The sequence below is a fragment of the Seriola lalandi genome, unplaced genomic scaffold (assembly GCF_002814215.2).
Source record: "Seriola lalandi dorsalis isolate HSWRI2012SDOR001 ecotype SW California unplaced genomic scaffold, Sedor1 jcf7180002054887, whole genome shotgun sequence".
Classification (NCBI taxonomy): Eukaryota; Metazoa; Chordata; class Actinopteri; order Carangiformes; family Carangidae; genus Seriola; species Seriola lalandi.
In genome coordinates, this window is record NW_019525439.1 from 307,304 (window position 1) to 329,909 (window position 22,606).

Consider the following 22,606-nt stretch of genomic DNA (forward strand, 5'->3'; position numbering starts at 1 on the left):
CATTCGGCTCACTGTCATGTTTCCTCTCAGGTCCAACTTTTCTGTGGCTTTGCTTTTTTCAGTTCAAATCATTGTCTGAATCTGTAGAGCATTAAAAAACTCAATAGGGTTGAGTTTTTCCCTTGTTTTTTGTTTTTTCCGGGACTGCGCTCAATTTGCTCTTTCCATGTAGCCTGTCATTGCAGCTTGTTGTTCCAGAACCACCACAACTGTTTAAAAGTTTAAATTGGAATATCAAACAGTGGAGCAGCAGGGTTGATTTTAATCTTGGCTTAGAGATAAAGCAAAACTCAAATATATGAGTTGTTTGGTTTTAAACTGGGTTTAAAGTTTTAGCGCGACAGAATTGTGTAGTTTATCCTGACCGTGTTGCATCATATAACATTTGTTTCATTCAAAATGTTACACGGGCAGGAGGGTGTTAATCATCGTTCCTAATGCTGGCACTGGTACATGCCAAGCTCTCAGCATACAAGACCACAGGGGAGAGCGAGAGATTATGAAAAAGGAGAAATGGAGGGATTGTCAGAAAAAGAACCGAACGATAGAGAAAAGAGGCATAGAGAGAGAGAGAGAGGGAGAGGGAGAGGGAGAACACCAGAGAAAGACGTGAAGCGATAAAGGAACCAGAAGAAAAGGGACATGAGAAGAGCGTGAGGAGTGTGAGCCAAGAACAACAGTGTGCACAGACTCAGTATCAGGCTCAGGGCTGGCCAGGCTAATTAGCTGAGTGCCGCAGAGCATTACTGTAGCAGCTGAGGATCACAGAGGCACTCAGGCACGAGCTAAACAAACCAAACAGGTAGCGGGGAAAGAAAGAGAAATCTGTCTCCATGGTTACGCAGGAACAAGAACTAAAATGAGGGGCCTTTTCATTATGGTTTGTTTCATGCAGGAGCCAACAGAGGGGAGGCGTTAGATTCAATATGGATGAGTTCCTGGCTTTAATTATAACTAAATAGTTTCTCCGGAGTTTCACACTACAGCAGGATATCAATGGAAGTGGTAGGTTTCACATGTAGGTTCACAGTTTGGTAAAGAATCTGATCAGCCACTGAAGCAGCCCATAAGTCTTTAGGTTGTGATTGGTAGATCACACAAGTTCCTGTTTCTCATCTTATCATAGCACTCCACTTTAAAAGTCCCGTATCTTACACTTTCCAGTGTTTTATTTGAAGGTTTGATTTCCATACGAAGATGTATTTGTGATTTTGAGCACCAAAAAGTGGAGCAACAAAAGCTTTTCTCTAGAGCTCTAGTAACAGCTGGTCAGTTAGCCAGTGAGTGATTAAATAAAATCATAGCAGATTTCCGGTATGGCAGGACTTGGGGCATTGCTGAGAGCGTTGATTTTGTTGTGACATCATAAAGTTACCGAAGTCCCTACGGCTCGTTTTAAAGTACCCACATTGCATAAAGTGATATTTCCGTGGTTTTTTAAAATGACAGATCAGGTCTAGGTTTTATAAATAATACTGTGAAAGTATAAAGGCACTCAGTCCACAGAGAAATGCACACAGCCTGTATTCAGAAACTGAGACTTAAAACAAGTCGTCTGTAACTTTGTGATGTCACAGCAAAGCAGTCACCGCTCTCAGCCATGCCCTAAGCCCCACCCATTTGGACCCACCATCCAGCCTTGCAGGATTTTGAGTGTTTCACCTGAAATCTGCTATTTTTTTTCCAACAGTCAGCCAATCAGAAGAAAGGCTCAGAGCCTCCTCTCCTCTGATTGGCTCACCGACCTGTTGTTACTAGAGCTCAAGAGGGAAGCCTGAGAGAGGAGATGTGAAAATACATAGAGATGGTTTTTGGTTCTTAAAACACCAAATCTTCTTATGGATCAACACTTCAAATAAAACACAGGAAAAGTGTAAAATAAAAAAAGTGGGACCTTGAAGGCTGAGTGCGTTTCTCTGTGGACTGAGCACTTTGATACTTTCACAGTATCAATAAAGAACCTATGCCTGTTTTATAATCAAAAAAGACATGGAAATCTACCTTTATACAAGATGGGACACTCAAAGTGTTATATTACAATCAAATTAAGTGCTGCCACCTTGTGCCCAAAACAGGCTGAACCTCATGTACTGTTAACAAATCATAACAAAATACTTTTAAATTAATATTCTGAGTCAGTGATTAGTGCCTTTGTTATTGTGCGTAGCTGTAGATTAAAGCATGTTACAGCGTCAAGCTTCCAGATCATAAGCTCACTCTACATTATCCCTCATTTGGCAAATCCCATCTGAGTGCATGTGTGTTTGACGCCTGACAGCTTTGGTTCACTGAGCGTCCTCTCAGGAATCATCTATTTACACTGTTGCATCATGTCTCTGATGTGTTGCACTGAAATACTGGTGTCGGTTTTTCTATTCATCTATCCATCCAGCCATCCAGGCACATATGAATCCATTCATCTGCCAATATTACCTGAGAGCTCAGGGGCCTGCCGTTGGCTCCGGGTGAGCGAAGGGAGGCCCAGGATGCTGGGGAGGCCAACCTGGATGGCCCCCTGTCTCCTGGGCTGACGCCGTTACCGGGACTGCCCGGATGAGCCGCGGCAGCTGGGTGGAAGAAGTCTGCTGGCAGGTGGAAGACGGGCGAAGACCCGCCTCCACCTCCACTGCAACTTCCTCCATCACCATCTGAAAAAAAGAGAGGGTCATAATTATAGGAAGTTAAATATTTTACCTGTTGTGATGTGTTGTTCAGTTGTTTTGTCAGACACATGCAAACAACTAAACATCTCCGCTATGTCTTCAGCGACATCCTGTCTACAACTCTCTGTGAGCCGTGTCACCCTGAATTGACTTTGCCTCATATGGCTCCATCTGTTCCAGTGATGACGGCCATGTTACCGGAGGGGGTGGGGTGGGGGGAATGAGCCATCAACATACCATAACATGTCATTCATCAACATCTCTGTGTCTGCCTCATCTATCACTGCTCTAATTGCAGTGGAAGTCAATCAACTATGTGGAATGTGAGACACGTCCTTGTGCGCCTGCTTCGACTCCAGAGGCGCTCAGGAAAAATCCTACTCTTATTTTGAAATGATACTATCAATGTCGTGTCAAAGTCATGGCTTAATGAAATCACGGTGGTTAAATACCAGTGAAGGTCACACAGAGCCCTGATAAGGATAACCCTGAGAGGGATTATTCTAATATGACTGGTTAATGTGAAAGATTCAATTGAACCTTTTCGCTGGTGCGGAATGATAAACGATCGACAAAAAATTGATTTTAATGAAAGAAAAATACTCAGATTATCATTTACATTCCCGTGTTCTATTGCCATCATACGACGAGTATCAGGGCCACGTTGAGGAAAAACAAAATCTGAAATTTCGAGAATAAAGTGGTATTTTTATGTCACTGACATTCTGTCATGTCACCCATTCTCTGGTATATCACAACTTTTTTCTTGAAATATTGTGATTTTTTTTCTCATAAAATTACAATCTTATTCCCGTATTTTCATGTCTTTTTTTTCTTGAAATATTATGGTTTTATTTTCAAAATTATGACTTTATTTCCCCTCAATGTGGCTCTAATACTCTGTTGTACCATCATGTGTACTCTGTTACCTGTGCAACGTGCCGGGCTTTGGTTCTCCAGCGAGGGAGGGTTCAACTGAGGATGGACGCCCACCTCAAACAACTCTTGGACCCCCTCCTCGCTTCCTGAGCTGGAGGGACGGAGCCCTCTGTAGCCCCTCCGTGTGGGCAACTCCTCCGAACTGTGGGAGTCACTGCTGCCCCTCTGAGAGCGAGATGGAAAAAAGAGACGAAAACAGAGGAGTGAGTGAAAGAGAGACAAAGAGATGGAGACAGAAAAGAGCATGATATCCAGGTGCAACGACGCTCACCGGAGCAAGAAAGATATCAAACTGAAGCCTTTCATTTCCCCTTGTCATAATGGAAATCTGAGTACAATTTGTTTCCAATTTCAAAAAGCAACCCCCCCCCCCCTTCCCCTTTTCATGTCTCTTCCTTTATCCATCTATACAAATCTGATTAAAATTGGATGTGGTGAAAAGAAAGTAACAGCAGGCTTCAAAGCTTCAAATAGCTCGGCTGCTGTTGTCGGTTGTAAACTGGATCAAATGATCAGGCCTTCAATGACGCGGTGATGAAACGGGCCAGGTGGAACAGGCTGCGAGCGTGGAGCGAAGTGTTCATGGGAAGATGGAGATGTGAAAGATCTGCTCTCACACACACACACACACACACACACACACACACACACACACACACACACACACACACACACACACAAATACATACACACATGCATCCCAGCATGCTCATATCAAGAACTCAGAGGGAGGCATCTGTTTTAATCAGGCAGTAAAGCATGTAAAGAGTAATTAATGGTGATTAGGGAAAAGATGGAGGAGCTGTGATGACATGAGCTGTGATTTGACTCCTCAGAGTCCTGACATGTACACGTGTGAGTGTGTGTGTGTGTGTGGGTGTGTGTGTGTATGTGTATGTGTGTGTGTGTGTGTGTGAGACTATTACTAATTTGCTAATCTAATTGTGTACAGATGCTGAAATAGTCATTTCTGGATATGACATTCAGTACAATCAGACACATACATACATAGTTTGCTTCCCTGTAAATACACTGTATTGATGGGAACATATATATATATCACAATATACACAGACATCATACCCATATTTCATTGTTGAAGCTGGGGTAGGCAGTAATCTTTTGGCATCAATGGGTAAAAGTTTCACCTTTTAGAATATTGTAATTGAAGTTAATTGAACTAGGCGTCATTATTTCCAGCCCCCAGCTACGTACATATCTGATGTGTTTATTATGCAAGCAGGCACACATGTTGCCACATGGCCTGTGTATATAAGATCAATAATTGTGATTGTGATTATGTGTGTGTGTGTGTGTGTGTGTACCTGGCTGTCTCTGACCAGCAGCTGGTAGCTGCTGTGTTCGTCCAGGCTGAGGTCATCGGGCAGCGCCGGAGATGACGACTTGTCTGACAGCTGCTCTGACATCAGGGACGCCTGCTCCACCTCCGCCAATCGGATCTGTCCCACAAACACACAGCGACCACTCACATTGCATCCATAGCATATAATGTGTCAACAGGATGTGATGTCGCCTCACCTTGGAGAGGCAGAAACCTTAGGCGGATGTTACAAGTGGGTGAAAGCGGTGACATACACAAGATGAGAAGTGTGTACGAGATGTCCAAACCATAATAAAAGAGATGCTTGTTACCATTTATTATAGTCATTTATCAAAAAAAAACAAACATCCACAACATCAAAGTATGTCTAAAGAAGAAAGGAATATTATGAACCTGAGTCATTTCTATTCCTTCTTTGCTTTTGGAAAAAGGGTAAATTATCCTCAAAACAAAAAAGCGTTTTCAAGTGACCGATATGAAAATATAATTTGATAAACCAGACAAATATTTCCATTGCAAAATGGCTTGTGTGATTATAAAATGACACATACACCAAAAAACTGAAATGATTGCTGCTGAGAAAATGTCATGTGTGGAAAAAGTGTCCTACAAACCTGTGGAATGAAATGAAAATGACTCTAATGTTACAGAACATAAGAAATAAATACTTAAAAGTATTTCTGAGGTGGTTGGAAGACACTTTCTAAAACATCCAACATTTTCATCACACTGTGTGGAGAGAAGATCAAATAAATATGAGGTGCACCTTCAATACTGAGTGTTGAGGGAAAAGGAGCCGAGAAGAAAAGACGAGAAAAGGAGTGAAGGTGAGAGGAAGACAAAGAGGATGAAGGTCACATTACATTACAGCACATTTGGATTCCAGCCGACCTCATGGCAGCAGAGTAAATACAGAGGTCCTGGGAGAAGACGTTATTATTATGCATGCAATGAGACACACACACACACACACACACACACACACTGACTGATGTGTTCACGTCTGAGTGAACGCACACGGTGACAAACCAGTGTAAATCGTGTGGTGGTGAAATGTGTGACTGGATCTTCTGAGAGAGACTTTTCATGATCATACGAGGAAGAGAAACTATCTGAATGTTAGCGGCTGCAGACATTTCTTTTTTTTACATATAAACCCTCCAATATTGGATATAGCTATTTCTATCTTTTAGCATGAAATAAGGGTATTAACTGTGTCAGATTTTTATTTTGAATGAAATGAACAGGATGAAAATCAGATGAAAATTGGATTATAGAAATACCCACTCAAGTGCATATTAAACATCATGACACTTTCCCTCAATACTGCATGAAGGCAGCACACGCAGTTCACAGGGTCAGAGAAAACAAGGCTGCAGAAACATTTATGGGAAGCAAGTCCACAGCTGTGAAAATATCCTTCGAATATCCAGCAGCAGTTCCCAACCTTTTTCCAATTCATGGTCCATTATTCATGTACATAGATATATTACCAATAGTTAAATTTTAATTAGCAAATGATTTGCCTGTGATTTTTTTTGTTTTTGTCAGTGCTTATCTGCATATAAAATACAGGAATGTTGAAATCATCTTCCTCTCACCCTCAAAGATTTTTGCTTCATTTTGAAATCATGACTTGTATTTATATAATTTATGAAAATGTATTTGAATAATGTATTTCAGTATATTATGAACACAGCAGGAATATTACATTGCTCCAGCACAGTAGCACAGTATTTATTTTATTTTCATTAGGGGGTTATCTCACAACAAGGGCGACAGGTTGAATAAAGAGAGGAGATTCCACAGCTCTGGAACACGTGTAGGAATATTCACGGCTCTGTCTGTCTGGGGACAGATACAGATACAGATATATAAATAAATATACATTTCCTAGTGAACTGAGCCATAAACAAACAACCTGGGGAAATGGAGGATGATGTGGATTCACTCAGATGTTTGATCTTATATTGACCAGGGGATACAGATGTAGCGGTGGGGTTTGTGCGGTGTACGTTTGGAGGATTGACACACACAGACACGCACACACACACACACACAGACACGCACGCGCACACACACACACACACACACACACACACACACCCACACAGTCTGTCCCCTATCTGAGTTGATGCACAATATTGCTATGTGCTTTGGGAGAGCTCATGAGATTTATTCACGTGAGCATTTTCCTTCTATCTTCACACACACACCATGGCTAATGTGATATAGTATAGTCACTCACACACACAAACACACAAACACACACACACACACACAGGATTTGTTTATTTCTGCAGACATGGTTTGTGTGAAGAGCTCTGATGCAGAAGTGTGGAGTATAAAACTTGGCACTGGGGCAGTAACCTTCACAAACAAGTACATCACAGTACCCCCCCCCCCCCCCCCCCCCGCACTGCAGTTCTTATTCCTGCTAATTTCCACTGTGGCCCTGAGGAAGGTGTACACTGAAGGAGGCAGAATGGACAGATCGATCGAGCAACTATTTGATCCTTCACTGGCTTCCCACTTGTAAAGGCTTTTGTGTGGCCAGAAACTCAATGAGTTCGACGACGGAGCTCCCAGCCAAGCACAAGCACAAGCACAAGCACAAGCACAAGCACAAGCACAAGCACAAGCACAAGCACAAGCACAAGCACAAGCACTGCAGCTTGTGCAGCTTGTGCAGCTTGTGCAGCTTGTGCAGCTTGTGCAGCTTGTGCAGCTTGTGCAGCTTGTGCAGCCAGGCATAGAGGTGGAGGTCTCCGTGCTGCAGGGCACATGTTTTCTTCTGCGCCACCCAGACGCTTCTATTTAGACCGAATTGGTATTAAGCTTTTAAATATTTAGCTGTACCCTTTAGTGTGGATGTATCTGGGGCCTTTTATGTACCTTGTATTGGCTGTTTTACCTGGAGAACAGATGGATTTTTATCTCAGTTTTACAGCATGTCTGGGAAAAATGTATTTCTCAGAAAGAAAACGTACCTTGTTTATTTCTGAATGAATGTGGACTGTCACATATACAATACATTGTTTGATGCTGCAAAAAACAGTTTAGGCGTGTTTTGTTTTGTACCCGACTCACTCTCCGCACAACCTCTGCAAATTGTAAACTGTTTCAAAGCTCCAAGTCTCCCGAGTCTTTCTGCGCAAAGCGTTTTAGGCTCCACACATCACCGCAGCAGCTGTTGACACAGAGTTCAACAGCTGCTCAGACTTTTGGCTCTGACTGCAAAGTGTTTTCCACACAAAAAGGTAAAACTACAGGCCTTAGATTCCTGTTTTTTAGCCCCAAAAAATACCATGTTTGTGCTTCTGTAAGTTTGGTTGGTCTCTTATACTCATTCTGACTTTGGCTTGTACAAATTAAGGAGTCACCTTAAAGGAGTCCAGGGCCGTGACTGTGATCGAAGCGGCTGAAGAACAGGAACCTTTTTATTTTGGGTAAATTATTCTAGTGCGTGTGCACAAACATTAAACTTGACACAGGATGTGCCTTTATTTGCACATATGTGTAGTAGCATGACCACGAATAATAACACTTGCTCTAAATGATGCAGATTTTGTAAGGTTGGCAACTGAGGTGCTGCCTCGTGTAAATCCCACCCACTGTTATCTGAGCTCAGCGAGCTGCAAGGTGAAGAAACACATGGTGATAAAGGGAGAGAAGAAGAAATAAAGTGCAATATAGAGACAGTAGAATATAACCAGCGCAGCACAGCTTAGCTCCTGATGTAGCGTTAAATGATGTCAAAAAAAAGGGGAAAATTACAGCACGGTGCTCACTGGTAGAAGGAAAAGATAAAAAGCCTCTATTAACAGGCTGCATGACCAAAAACAAGGCCAACATGTATCGACTGCACGCCAGCCTCCTTCAGGGTCAGCAAACCTGGCTAGTTATTTATAGCTTGCTAGCTAGGCTACATCGGAAAAGAGAGAAGGGAGAAGTGTGTATGTATATGTGTGTGTGTGTGTGTGTGTGTATGTATATGTGTGTGTGTGTGTGTGTGTGTGTGTACCCCCGACTAACCTCTTGTGGATGACTCTTACAGTCCTTGCAGACAGGAGGAGAGCAGTAGTGGTGGAAAACCGAACCGGACAGGTTGTCAATCATGTCTCCTTCCAACGAGTCCTTAATCAGCAGAGATACACTGTCCAGCCACTGGCTCTCCTGCAACACACACACACACACACGCACGGACACACACACACACACACACACACACACACACACACACACACTGTCATCTTTGTATTTCTGATAAAATAAAGATTAAAACAAACAAGATTCGATGTTAATCAATGAGCTTGTAAATAATTAAACACGCCACTTTGACTCATACGTGGCTCGATTAAAGGAACTGTTTGACATTTCTAAAGATGATGATCAGTCTCCTGGTTTACAGGGTTTTTATGTGCTGGACTATTTCCCGGCAACCAGTGCGGAGACTCCAGGAAGAAACTGATCCCGGCCAAGAAACAGTCCTGCGTGAAACAATGAATTGTTGTTCCTACACAAACAAGATACAGTAATATTTCCCCATGTTTGTAGTCTTTATTTCCAAGCTAAGCTAACTGGCTGCTAGCTGTAGCTTTATATGTGCCCATGAGGACATGAGAGTGATCTTTTCATCTAACTCTTGACAAGCAAGTGAATAAGCTCATTTCCTAAAATGTCAAACTATTTCCATAAACTGTCACTGCTATTTTCACTAGAAAAAAAAAAAATGACACAATGTATTAAGAAAGCAACAACTGTCGCTGCCACGGAGATACGTCTGTCTGTAAAAGTCAGCAGCTTCTGGTTGTTAGTTTTTCTATGATCTGAGACTCTATCGTTTCTCCAGACACAAAGACTTTCTCTCACTTTGTCAATCTGTCCGACGGGTTTCTGCAAACTCATCTTTCCTCCATGTCATCCCACTCACCATTGCTGCTATTCACTTATTTTACAGCCACTACTAAACGTTTTACAGCAACAACACTTTCGCTGACTCATCCATATTTCTCATCCGCTGGAAATCTCACCACCTTTTCTCCCCCACAACGTTTTATTCTGTCTTCCCTCCGTCTTTCGTAGGACACGTGTTGTGACTAAATCCTGCCATGTTTAATTAACCGCAATCTGTTGGAGCTGGCGTTATTTTCCAGCTGCTGCTGACAGGTGCAAGACAGAGATCGTGACTTCAGCCTGTTTCAGCGTGAGCCGGACGGACAGATGAACAACCAGTGTTGTAAGATTGATTCCATGATCCTGTAAAAAATTTTTTTTTACACCGGTCAATTTCAGACGAGCGGGAGATGGTTCAGAATTCCTACTGAACCTGAGAGGGCCTGAAGTAATTGGCAGATTCCTGTGTGAAGATTTTACAAAGTCAGCAGGTCTGAGGAAATCAAATGAGGGAAAGGTCGCAAGGGCATCGTTTGAGAATAAATGATTAGCAGTTAAACCGTTCAGGTTTTTCCCCTAAAAAATGGTAATGGAAATTGGGCTCAGTCAACATTTGGATGGATCAAATCTGTCTGTACTACAAAGACCTCACAGCTCTAACACTGACTATGTGATCATTTATGGATAACAAGGCACAAAAAATGAAATGCAAAACAATCATTTCATCAAAAGATATTCAGGACATTATTCTGAGATAAATCCTCTTCAAATGCATGTATGAAAACTTCCAGTTAGAAATGCATCCATTGTGTAGCCTGTGCGTACTGTATATGAGCTCAGTTATTCTGTGTCATCCAGATGACCACTGCTATGTCACTGCTGTCATTTGGGAAGGACCGACCATCCACCCATCTCTATGACTGAATGAATGATAAATCCAACAGGTTTTATAAAATCCATTTTAACAAATAAATAAATAAATATATAATTAAATAAATACATATGAAATCATTACAATACATATTACGGTACAGATTTGGTTTTATTTTTAAGCTCCGTCTCTTTACACACTTTAACATCTTCAAGTTAATACTCCTTCGTTATCGAAATTTGGTATTGATTGACAAGGCAATTTTTTGATGCTCGATATTATGAAAACTAATTTGGTCGATCCGTAGAAGTATCAAAGATCGATATCCAGCCCTTTTCCAAACAAGACTTAGAGTTTGAGATTGTGGTTATCATCTAAACTGCTTTCCTCTGAGGGAGGTAAAACTGTAAGTGAATGCACAGCTGTATTACAGATGTTCAGAAAAGGCAGCTGCCTTTGTTGTCATCTTCAGATTCTTCGTGTGACTGTTTGTGTTCAAAATCACAGTCATTAAATTGATGGTTAAAATTGCACAAATATGTGATGTGTTGGCTTGTAATTGCTACTTTATGCACAATGTTAAAAACACATGTTTGCGAGTTGTGGACGAGGTTTTATCATTGTATTATTTTCTATGTTGAGGAAAAGCAGTTGGCAGCAGGTGATGTTCAAGTAGAAGCATCATTTTAAACAGCTGGTGCCTCCTTTGGTACATTAGCTTCGTAGCTAATTAGCTCTTAAATTTCCCTTTGTAGCCAAAGAGCCGCGTGAAGGTGGAGGCACGGAGTACAAGTGGAGGACTGCGCACCCACCTGAAGATGGCGATAACTGATGATAAGCTTATCATATGTAAATAATGGTGAATACGCGCTTTTAAATGTAACCATCATCTCTTTTATTGTCTCTTTTAATAATTAACCTCTTAATGTGAAATCAAAACTACTTTGTTTTGCAGGTCAGGCTCTGTGTTTCTGTCTTTCTGATTTTATTTTCACTCTTACTTGCCTCAGGCGGCTCGTATTTTTTTCTCTCTCCCTATCCTTCTGGATTTTCAGCTCCGAGTTGTATTTTTCCACCTTATCTCACCTGTTCTGCATGTGTAAAGTTCAAGCTGCTTCCTGCCTCTTTACTGCTCTTCCACTGCGTATGAGAGTTACTGCTAACGGGTGTGAGGTGAAGAGGGCAGCCGCAGTCGATAGCCGGACCTTGGCAGCACCCACCGATGCCCTATGAGCGTGCGCGCACCCACACCCACACCCACACACACACACACACACACACACACACACACACACACACTGCTTCGAGTGCCAGGAGATGCACAGTGAGGGGTTGGGGCAGTCTGATTGATTGGCTAAGCTGGGGGCCTTGGTTGTGGTAATGGTGCCCGTGACCCTGTTTGATTCCCTGCACTGCCATCTGGTTTCCACCGTCCAGCAACGCTCTCATCCACTCCGAACCTCACACTGTAGATCACTGACACTGAATTACTTTCACATTTTTATCCCTCTTAAATTCATAATATGATGATTTAAAAAGTCGAACTTTACTATTTCTGGAATACTAACTACTAATATTGCACAAAAATAGGACTAACAGAAGTTTTGAGAATTAAATGATCAAGATAATGGTCTGATGTGTGAATGTTATGTACTGGAAAACAGGCAGCACACAGCTCCACGAGGCTACACAGAGCCCCCCTGCTGTGTTGTGTCCTGCTATTCTCATATTTAAATATATCCTCTGTCTGTCTGCCTTCCGTTGTAGAAACTAGTTCTTTTCAAGCACAACTCAGCCTTTGGCCCCGTTCATAGCTGCTGGGGCGGATTAATAAACGCTTTATGAAGCAGCAGCAGTAGCAGCAGTGTGGCATTAGAAGTTGGAAGCAAGATAGTGCACAGAGCAATGATGGTATAGGATATACATGTTGCATTAGGTATGTCACAATAGTTTTCTCCCTGAGCTAGGTTGTAAATTTGGCTTCATTTGGTTGTTTACACCGGACACACAAAGACAGCAGCATCATCTCAGCAGCAGCGGCGGCTGCAGGCGTCCATCAGTGTCGACACTGGATCTGTTCTCATGAGTATTCAGACAAACCCTGACAGCCCAATATACAACCATGCAGCTGCTAATGAAAGAGGAGAGGCTTGAAGTGTTAAAAAAACAAACAAACATGGTTTAGGTCACAGTTACACTCGTGTATTGTGAGTGAAATGAAATGAATGAATACAACATGAGGGGTAGACCCAGCTCTGTAGTGGAGTGTGTTCTTGGACGGACATTGTGTTTTCTGTGAGTATGAAGTTAAAGAGTTTTTATCTTCATCATTAGCATAAACACCAGAAACAAAAAGGGAGAAATTCTTATTTTGCCACTGCAGAGATTTTTTTTCTGAACTCTAAACTTCCTGATATGAGCTGAACATTTTATTTCAAAAATGCGCGACTTGTCTCCACAGGGAACCTCGCTGACAATCTAATGAGTTATCTGCAAAGTGTACAGTGTGTGTAGTAATAAGACTGAAATAAGTTGCTTTAATGAGCATTATGTTTCTCTTGTTTTGTTTGCCCTCATCTATAAGGGAATATATATATATATATATATATAGAAATAAAATATATACACTTCTGATTTGTGCTCTTGGTAGAAACTATGAAGCTCTTGTTTTTGTTACTTGTTACTGGCCATGAGACGAGAAGTAAAAAAGGCTGAAGTGTTCCCCTTAATCGATCTGACACAGCTGGGATTTACTTTAAAGTTTAAACTTTTAATCAAAGAATTTGTCAGTAAGATCCAGCGCAGTCTGTCACGGTTGACTGTTGAAGCTAAATTAACATCCAGCCTTCTCACGTTCGCCCACGATGCAATTGTGGACAGAAAACCGACCTCTTTTTAAAAGAGAGTTTTTAGGGCATTTTTTTTTTTTTGCCTTTACTCCGATAAACACGACAGGACAGAGAGAGAAGAGACAGAAAGAGAGAGAGAGAGAAAGAGAGAGAGGGAGAGAGGGTGAGAGAGAGAGGGAGAGAGAGAGAGAGAGAGAGAGGGAGAGAGAGAGGGAGAGAGAGAGAGGGAGAGAGAGAGAGAGAGGGAGAGAGAGAGGATGACATGCAGCAAAGGGCCACGGGTCGGTTTCGAACCCGGAACATGTAGTTTCCTGTTTGTAATATTTCGTTTTTGGACTTGTTGTTTATTCAAGTATCATACAAAGCTTTACATTTAATTTTGTAACTGGTTGTACTAGTTGTGATTCTGGTTTTGTTGTTTTGTTGTGTTGAAAAAAGCTGAACACACGTAAAAAAAAAGCCCAAAAAAACAGGCCGAACATTGCGACACATCCACTTGCCGGCTAATTAGAACAGAGATTTAAAATGCAGTGCATACAGAAAGACGTGCGATCTGTCTTGTTACTCCTCTCCTGGTTAAAAATATCAGTAGGTGGACAGACAATAAGCTATAAGCACAATGAGACAGTGGCAGACCCTCCCGCCCACTCGCAATCTCACTTGTGTTTTCCAACCCATCCACAGTCAGCCTCTCTCTCTCTCTCTCTGCTCCCGCCTCCCTCCTCTCTCACCCATTGATTCAGTGTCACTCTTTAAGTTTATTTCCTTTGTTATGAACCAAAGTTTTCTTGCTGGAAGGTATCCTACTTTCTGTTGCTCTAGCCAAGGCGGAGGACACACACATCTTGATTATTGGGTCGATTACATTTATAATTTGGGTGTCACGAGTGATAACACCAAGTCTGGGCCGGTCGCTATTGACAACAGAGAGATAAAACCCTTCAGTATGTGCTGTTTTCAGCCGCAGTAATTTACTTTTTTGGCCACTTCCAAGCAGTGGAACAAGCTCTAAACATAATCCTGCCGGAAAACTGCATCAATGATCCAAAATAGACCGAAAGTTGCCGTAAAGCTAAGAACTGCAAGAGCATCGGGCTTCAGTGAAGAACCACCCGGCCGACTTAGCTTAAAGCTGCTGTAATCAATATCTTTATATAGATTTATATGTTCCAGCATCTTTCAGCGAACACTTTCATCAGTGTTGTTTTTATCCACAGTTGATTTCAGCAAAAAAAAAAAAAAAAGGCTCTGATGAAAATATCCTGCACCAAATATTAAAGAAAATATCTCATTTTTTTCCCAATGTTGTTGGCTGTGTTTCATGTACAACTAGATCAACGTCTTCCTGAAGAGACTACTACCCTCACATTGAACTGATTACCACAGCTCGTCTCCCTCAGACGTGGTCCGACAGCCAATACAAACTAGTTCTTTTCACATTCATCAGGTGGACAGAAGCGTGATGGCAAATCAAAGCTAATGTCGCTCCATGTTTGCTGAAAGTGTAAATAAGAAACTGTTTTCCATATTTACTTCAAAAGTGATAAGATGTTATTGCTGTTTCCATCGCCCCAGAGCAGCCAGAGAATTAGATTTCATTTCACCTCGTTCTTTTAAAGTTCACTCACATGCAGCTCTGGAGAGTTTAACATGCTTCATTAACAATCTCGTCCACATTCAGGATCTTTCCTCAATATTTTTTGTCCAAATTTCAGCGTAAATTAGCCAGAAAAGCACATTTCTGATGAATGCTAATTTCTGTTTTGGTGCAGAAACGTGCAAACATGTGTTCTCAAAGGACTTTCGAGGGTCAACCCAGACTCCATTGTATTGTTCACTTTGTTCCTGTTGTCCTACTTGTTGTTATGGCTGTTCAAGTTGCAGCTGACATTCAGCGGCCAACACAGATCTCCCTCTGCCGCTGCTAATCAGTGTTTGTGTTTACGGGGTCACTTCTGAGGAGCAAAGCTTGCAGTTTACTCTGCACTTACTCTCGCCCGCTGCTTTCACAAAGTGAGGTTAAGGAGTAAACACTCCAGCGCAAACACAACCTTTAGACGATCATTCAGTCAGTAAGCTGCATCGAGGCCACTCATTCAATAAGTCAAACACAGTTAGTCACTCGTTTATTCAGCCGTGTGCTCATTCACTTATTTGCAGCAAATTTACTTGTTCACTTTTCCAAACTGCCAACTGACCCTTCTCCTTTCACTTTCCCCGTTACTCTCCATCCATTTATTATATTTGTTCCATTTTTTTTCCTTCCGTCCATTTCCACATGTCTGTGATCTCCCCCTCCTCTCCTTTGTTTGTGTCTCTGTTTATTTACTTCTTTCTTTCTTTCTGCCTCGGCGGGCGTACCTCTAAAAATACCTGTTCTCATCTGCGGTTGCTAAGATTTTATGTGAGTGTGATTATAAATGCAGCTTGTACTGACTTGCAGTAATCAGGGAGCTAAAGAATGAGAGCCACGGCCCCCACTGTGGTATTTTTAGAATGGCGGAGACAGCGGCCATTTAATATCTCTGCATTCGTGTGTGTGTGTGTGTGTTTTCTTCGTAGGTTTTAGTGTTGTGCTCGTGTGTGGTTTAGCATGTCATCAATACATTGTATTTGCACAAGTGCGGCGGTGCTATTTCATGAATAAAAAAGACTCCAGATGCTGCACACCCTCACAGAGTTTGGCACCAACTCTCTGCTGCAGATGAAGTTAATGAAGTCTTGAAATAACCGGCATAAACATGTCAATCATGTGGTGCTTAGTTTAGTATCATAATGTGTTGTGTTTACACATTGGGCCTCGTTCCAAGTCTGATTCTCCAAAACTCTCTGCACAAACTTCTCATAAATAACTTGCTTCAAACCGATGAACGCCAGTCATCCCGAGGAGGCGTGTCTTTGCGACACCTGCGAAACCGGCGTGGCTCAGTTGTTATGTGAGGCCACGTATTTGGTTCCATTTGTGTAAGTTTCATTCAAGAAACTTTGAAACATTCACAAAAAAATGTTTTCAAAGTCCTACTTTTGTAAATCAGCAGACAAAAGCCGAACAGACGAACCCAACAACGTGTCATGAGAGCAGCTCGCTGTGACAGGAGTAGCGAGCGGCTTGACATGAAGTCAGATGCTGTAAAGTATTTCGCTAAAGAGGAATGGTCAGAGTTAGACGGGAGGCGGCTGAGGGGACGAGACAGTCACAGAGATACAAGAGAGGAAATTATGAGCCTGTACAGCAGGTGATATTACAGTCGAGTACAGCGGAGGAGTTTCCCCCGACAGCAACCTACAGCAACCTGCCAGCAACCCACAGACGAGACACTGAGGCAGCTGTCAGTGAGAGAATTTCCTTCTAACTACCCAACTTTTAGACTTTAAGTTGCCAAAGTTATCCAATAAAATCTGAGAAAAGTTGTTGAACTTCTCTGTAAATTGGCAAGCCAAGATAAAGATGCTGCACAGAATAGTCATTTTGCATTAAGTTTATTTCAGTTTGATTTCCGTTTCATGGGTTTTTTTAAAACTCCATATTAATTCAAATTAAGGCATTATCATTCACGAGTGGAGCGAGTGGTGAGAGGCCGACTGTCTGCTCATCAGCGACGGCTCGTAGAGACGAAATCCTCGGCTCAAGAAAACAAATCTGTTTGTACGACTGGCTCTTCTTGAGGACCAGTATGTTGTAGCACTTAGTGATTCTTTTCTTTATTGATCTCTAGTATTTTTTCTATAAGTTATTTGAAAATAGTCAACCAGCATTACCGCTCGTTAATTTGAGTTAGTTCTTGATTCATATTTTATTGGATTGATTTGCTGGTTAATCGATTGGTGATTTCACATCTCGGTGGCTGAATTATCTACATGTAAATTCCTTACTCGTGGCGTAGACAGCAGCTGTTGCCACGGATCAGACTCCGGAGCGACAAGATAAAACACCTCTCGGGCTGAGTCTGAATCTGATGTGGTGCTACACTGTTACTCGTGAAATGCAGCGGTGCAGTCGGTGATTAGATTGGTGATTTTGAATGATGATTCATGTGTTTGGCTCAGAGAGGATGTAATGCAGAGAGGACACCACCAGTCTCAGAGCCCCATCACTCATCTCCCATCATCCCACACCATCAGCCCTCTGGTGAGGACTGGATCACGACGTGGGATATTACAGTTTAGTATATGTGAACTCTAACGGCCCTTGATGCAGTCTTCCATTTCTGAGAGGTGAGATTTGCACATACATTTATTTATTTACAAGGCCCTTATTGGAAAATTGCCTTCAAATCTTACTCCTTTTTTTGAGCTAAACTGCTTTTCTTCTTCTTCTTTGCACCATCCACCTGGAACTCACTTTTAATTTCAGTTTGTACCTGTTTCAATTGATTCTTGTCATTCTACTATTTATTAATTGTATATTTATTTTAAATGATTTTTGACTCGTTTTATTTATTTTGTCTCAACATCATTGTAAATGAGGGGTTTTCGAGTTTAAATAAAGACGTGATGATAATTCAGATCATGCTCTCTTTTGTCAGTGCTACTCTTCAGAATGAAAGCCTGTGCACGGCTGCTTGCAGAACAGATGAATGTAAGAAGTGATCTGGTGATTTGCAGGCACAAAAACAAAACAGTCTCTTCAACAGTATTTCGATGTGAAGTGTTCACATGTCATTTTAATGGGAATATAAAACCTTAAATTACTTTCACTTTAAGGCAGATTTTGCTTGGTTTAACACGGATGTCTTTTAACTTACGAATCACCCAATCAGTGCTGCCTGGCTGAGATTTAATTCATCATGTTGGTAATTTATTTCTAAACATGATAAATGTTTGCAGTAAGCACACGGTGCTCATTTTCTGTTAATGACAGGTGTGATTATGTCATAAATACCTCAAATGAGTTTGATCACTGACTGATCTGAATGTGGCTGTGGTGTAAACAGTGAATGTCAGATATAATGAACATGAGATACCAGCTGAAACGACATCGTTGTGCTTCCTCACGAGGATCAGCATGAGGAGGAGTAAAAGGGCTTTAAATAAAACAGAGACTCCTCTTACCTGAGCGGGAGAGTAGAGTCGACATCGATGGTTGGTTTGTCCCTCATGAGCTGCACTGCCTCCTCCTCCTCCTCCTCCCCCCCCTCCTCCTCCTCCATCTTGAAGTGGTACCATCACCCCGGCGCCCGGACCCCCGGCTGTCCCCGCTGCAATAACACCAGCCGCTCCCCCGCCGGCGCTCGCCCCGCTCGCAGCGCCACCCGTGGCCCCAGCGATGGCCCCGATGCCTCCCATCATGCAGCAGAGGCCTCCCTGGGCCAGCTCCAGCTCGATCTCGGCGTCCATCTCGGCGTCCTCCTGCGCCTCCTTGTTGGAGTCGTCCAGATGCTTCATGAGCACGGCCACCACCACGTTTATCAGGACAAACTGAGCCGTGAGCACGAAGGACACGAAATACATTGGCGAGATGAACTGCAGTCCCGCGTGGCAGCCGTAGTCAGTGCCAGTATGGCCCGGCGGGCACTCCCTCAGTGTGTCCTGGTGGGTGGTGGAGTAACGGGGGAATTTAGGGGGTCGAAGAAGGAAGGGTCAGACAGAAATCAATACAAGACAAGAGCAGAGGAAGAGTGAGCGGTGGATAACATGGAAGAATACTAAGAATATGAGGAGATGGAAGGAAAAGGGAAAGAGAGGACGGGGTGAAGATCAATCAAATGAAGAACAGTTTATATAAAAGAAGAGATAATATGGTTGCAAATATCAGTTAATCTGTTGGTTAGTTTTCTGAATAATAATGTCTTTACTCCCATTTTTCATGAGTTGAAATAAAAGATCGGAGACGTTTTCTACAGATTCACTGTGACGAGATCCGAGAGGCCCATCGTCGCGCCGTTCATCTGCCGCCTTCGCCTCATGTCGCGGCACGATGTAGACAGTTCCTGGAAGCTTAAAACATCCCAGCTCTTGCATGACATGACACCCACTGAGCATGTTTGGGATGTGTGTGTACCACAGCACGTTCCACTTCCTGCCAATATCAAGCGACTTTGCAGAGTCGCTGAAGAGGAGTGGTCCGAAAATCAATAACCTGATCAACTTTGTGTCGCAGTCCATGAGGTAAAGATACCGACTCGTTTTCTGATCCAAAAATAAAAATGCACATCTGTAGCTCAAGTCACACAAATCAATGCCTAATAAATAATTCTATCAAAATAAAACAGTTAACTTTAAAGAGGACTTTTATTGTGAATAGCCAAGTTCTATATCTTTAATTTTAATTCATGAAAAATGGGAGATTTTTGTTCACAGTAAAGTCATTGTTAGGTTCAATCACAGTCTTTGTTTCCTCCAAAACCCCAAAGACATTTGATCCAACTTACGATGATCAAAAACAATTAAAAGCAGCAAATCATCACATTTGAGACGCTGACTGACATGTCATGTTTATTGAATCATCCAGTTGATCAACCAGTTGATAAATTCAACCCATTATTTCAGCATGAATGGAGAGTGATGAGTTTAGGATGAGTAATTTAGAATAAAAAGGTATAAACCAATATTAGTGTTTCGGTTTTTATAGGAACGATCTGATGAGTAATGTCTTTGTGTTTAACGGAAGAGAACTACTCAAGCGATTTGTAATGTCGTTTTTTATTGCAAATTGTCAAACTCTCACACTCCCGCTTTGCCGAAAGCTCACGGCGTCCCGTAATCTGACGTCTGTCTTCCTCCCTTCTCACCCACAGCCAGCCGCTCGTTTCTAAGAGCCTAATCAGCGCTGATTAACTATCTGTCGGATATGGGCTGTGATGAAGTTTCGAGAGCTCAGGTGCTTTGGGTGTGATTGGAGAGTTGATTGAGGTGATAGATGAGAGTGACGCGGAGGATCAAATGGTCGTATATCGTCGGTGCAAATTTTTAATCTTTATTCATCCTTGAAAGGTTTGGTTGAGTGCACGTTTACTTTTTCGACACTATTCCTCCGCTGAAGGACACACTCATTACTCACTCATTTCCCTCACTCAAACACCGTCCGCTCCTGGGATGTGATCTGAAGACCTTCAATTACAACCACATCCCAGCTTCTGCCTGAGCTGAGATAAGTGTAAAATATATTTCCGCTGCTCAAAAAGTAAAATAATATAGATCTATAGTCTCTCAATCAGAGCTGCTTTAGACTGTTCCCTTCCCTGGTTGACCCCTCGCGCAAGAGAATTTGAGAATTTGCACAGAGCCCAGGTCCAAGGGAAAAATGTGAAGAGATAAGTCAAGATAAGTGTGATATGAAGACATTAAACCTGTACCTTCATGATGCCATTCCAGTTGTCCCCGGTAGAAACCTGGAAGAGCGTGAGGAAGGCCATTCCGAAGTTCTCAAATGTGGCGTGGCGGCTCATTCCCTCACAGGGGTAGTCGGCGTTACAGACTGAGAGGTGACATGATGAGGGGAGGAGAGGGAGAAGAGAGCGAAACCTCGGTTATGCCAAGCTTCTGCGTAGATTATCTGAGAGATCACGAGTTTAAATTGGTGTCTTTGGTTAAAACAGTTGTGAAACAGTCTGCTTTTGTTGTGTCTGTTTCTTACTGCTTCCTTAGAAATGAATCAGATCTCGCAAAACAGGATTCACACCGAGGGCAAGAGAAACTGATTTGAAAGCTTTACCGGTGTAAACAGAACCACTATGCCTTCTTCAAGAGCAGGTGCACATTTGTCACTGGACGGTAGGTTGAAGACTCAACATTTATTGGATCCAAAAATGGGAAGAACCGTGTGTTTTAAAAGTCACGTGGAGTCACCACCGTTTTGGGAACATGTGATTCAGTTAAATTAGAAAATCGTGGTGCTGAGGAGGAATCAAAACAAACCTGAATAAAGTCCCGGTAAACTTGACTAAGCCTAATGGATTCTGAGTCATTTTACTCCAGTGTTTATTACACATTGATTCTTTGGTTGGTTATAATTTCACATCACCTGAATCACCTGCCCTTCCTTTATTTCCCCCCTGCAGCAATAGAACTGGATAAATCTATCATCATATATCATTTACCTGACGGCAGGTTTCGTCCAGGAAGTACAGAACGGATTTTGACCAGAAATCTTGAGCCAAGGTCAGTCAGTCAAACTTTTCATTCTGACTTTCCAAATTCAGACAGTTACAGTGGCATGGCAGAAGTGTAGCTACTGAACAAACACAATGCTGACGAGCCACATAGTGTTGTGATAATTAAAGCTCTTTAAAAAAGATCACAACATCAAGTTGGCAGCAAATCTTACCCAGCTCTCCAAACAGCTCCACCCCCAGAGCAGCGTAGATGAAGAACAGCAACATGAAGAGCAGACCGAGGTTTCCCACCTGTCACACAAAGAGGAATTCACATTATATCAACACGGGTAACTCGCATACGTACATTGTTCTCAGTTGAACTCAATCAGGTGTACTTCTACTGATTGGTATCTGCTGGGTTGGATTTTGTGAATACTACATCTGTTACACTCGCTGTAAGTCACTTAAAGTGCCACTTAAATTCTACTCAATTCTTGTGCAACTACCACATCTCACACTGGCTCGGGTCGGTTTCACAATGATTTTTTTTTTTTAGATCTGGCCCGTAGCGTTAAACCTGTCTTACTTGTTCTCATAGATTAGACGCTTTACCCCGAGGCTAACTCAGGCCTAAGACCAGCGTTACCATGGTAACAATCAATGACACCTGTGCTGACCAGTAGCATCCAACAACAAGAACAAAAACATCAGAAAAAACATGGCTCCTAATCTGTGGTTTGCTAACAAATCAGATTTATTTTTTATTGTTAACACTCTTCGTTGAATTTCCCAAAATAAAATGTCCATGTATCTTGAATTCTTAATTTTCTCCTGGGGTAAAAAAACAAAAAAAAACAACTTCCTGACACCAGATTCCAGTTTCCCATTGGTTTATATTGTTTTTGAGCTGTTAACAGCATTTACTGAAGATCTAGTAGGAGAAAAGATATTACAAACTACGGCTGCTAAATAATCTATGATGTGTCTGATCTTCTGTGAGAAGCATCTCT

The 22,606-nt window shown here is 42.2% G+C and overlaps 1 protein-coding gene across 1 annotated transcript in view; it reads right to left on the reverse strand.

Moving 5' to 3' along the window:
- The window catches only part of LOC111671870 (voltage-dependent T-type calcium channel subunit alpha-1I-like), a 45,771-nt gene that overhangs the window by 4,166 nt on the left and 18,999 nt on the right, over positions 1–22,606 (reverse strand). Inside the window, exons 9-15 of the mRNA XM_087180077.1 lie at positions 21,827–21,905; positions 20,856–20,977; positions 18,613–19,089; positions 8,980–9,120; positions 4,928–5,062; positions 3,593–3,767; positions 2,434–2,648 (exon numbers count right to left, since the gene is read on the reverse strand). Of these exons, the coding sequence (XP_087036203.1) occupies positions 2,434–2,648; positions 3,593–3,767; positions 4,928–5,062; positions 8,980–9,120; positions 18,613–19,089; positions 20,856–20,977; positions 21,827–21,905 (1,344 nt within the window). The remainder of the gene's footprint in view (positions 1–2,433; positions 2,649–3,592; positions 3,768–4,927; positions 5,063–8,979; positions 9,121–18,612; positions 19,090–20,855; positions 20,978–21,826; positions 21,906–22,606) is intronic.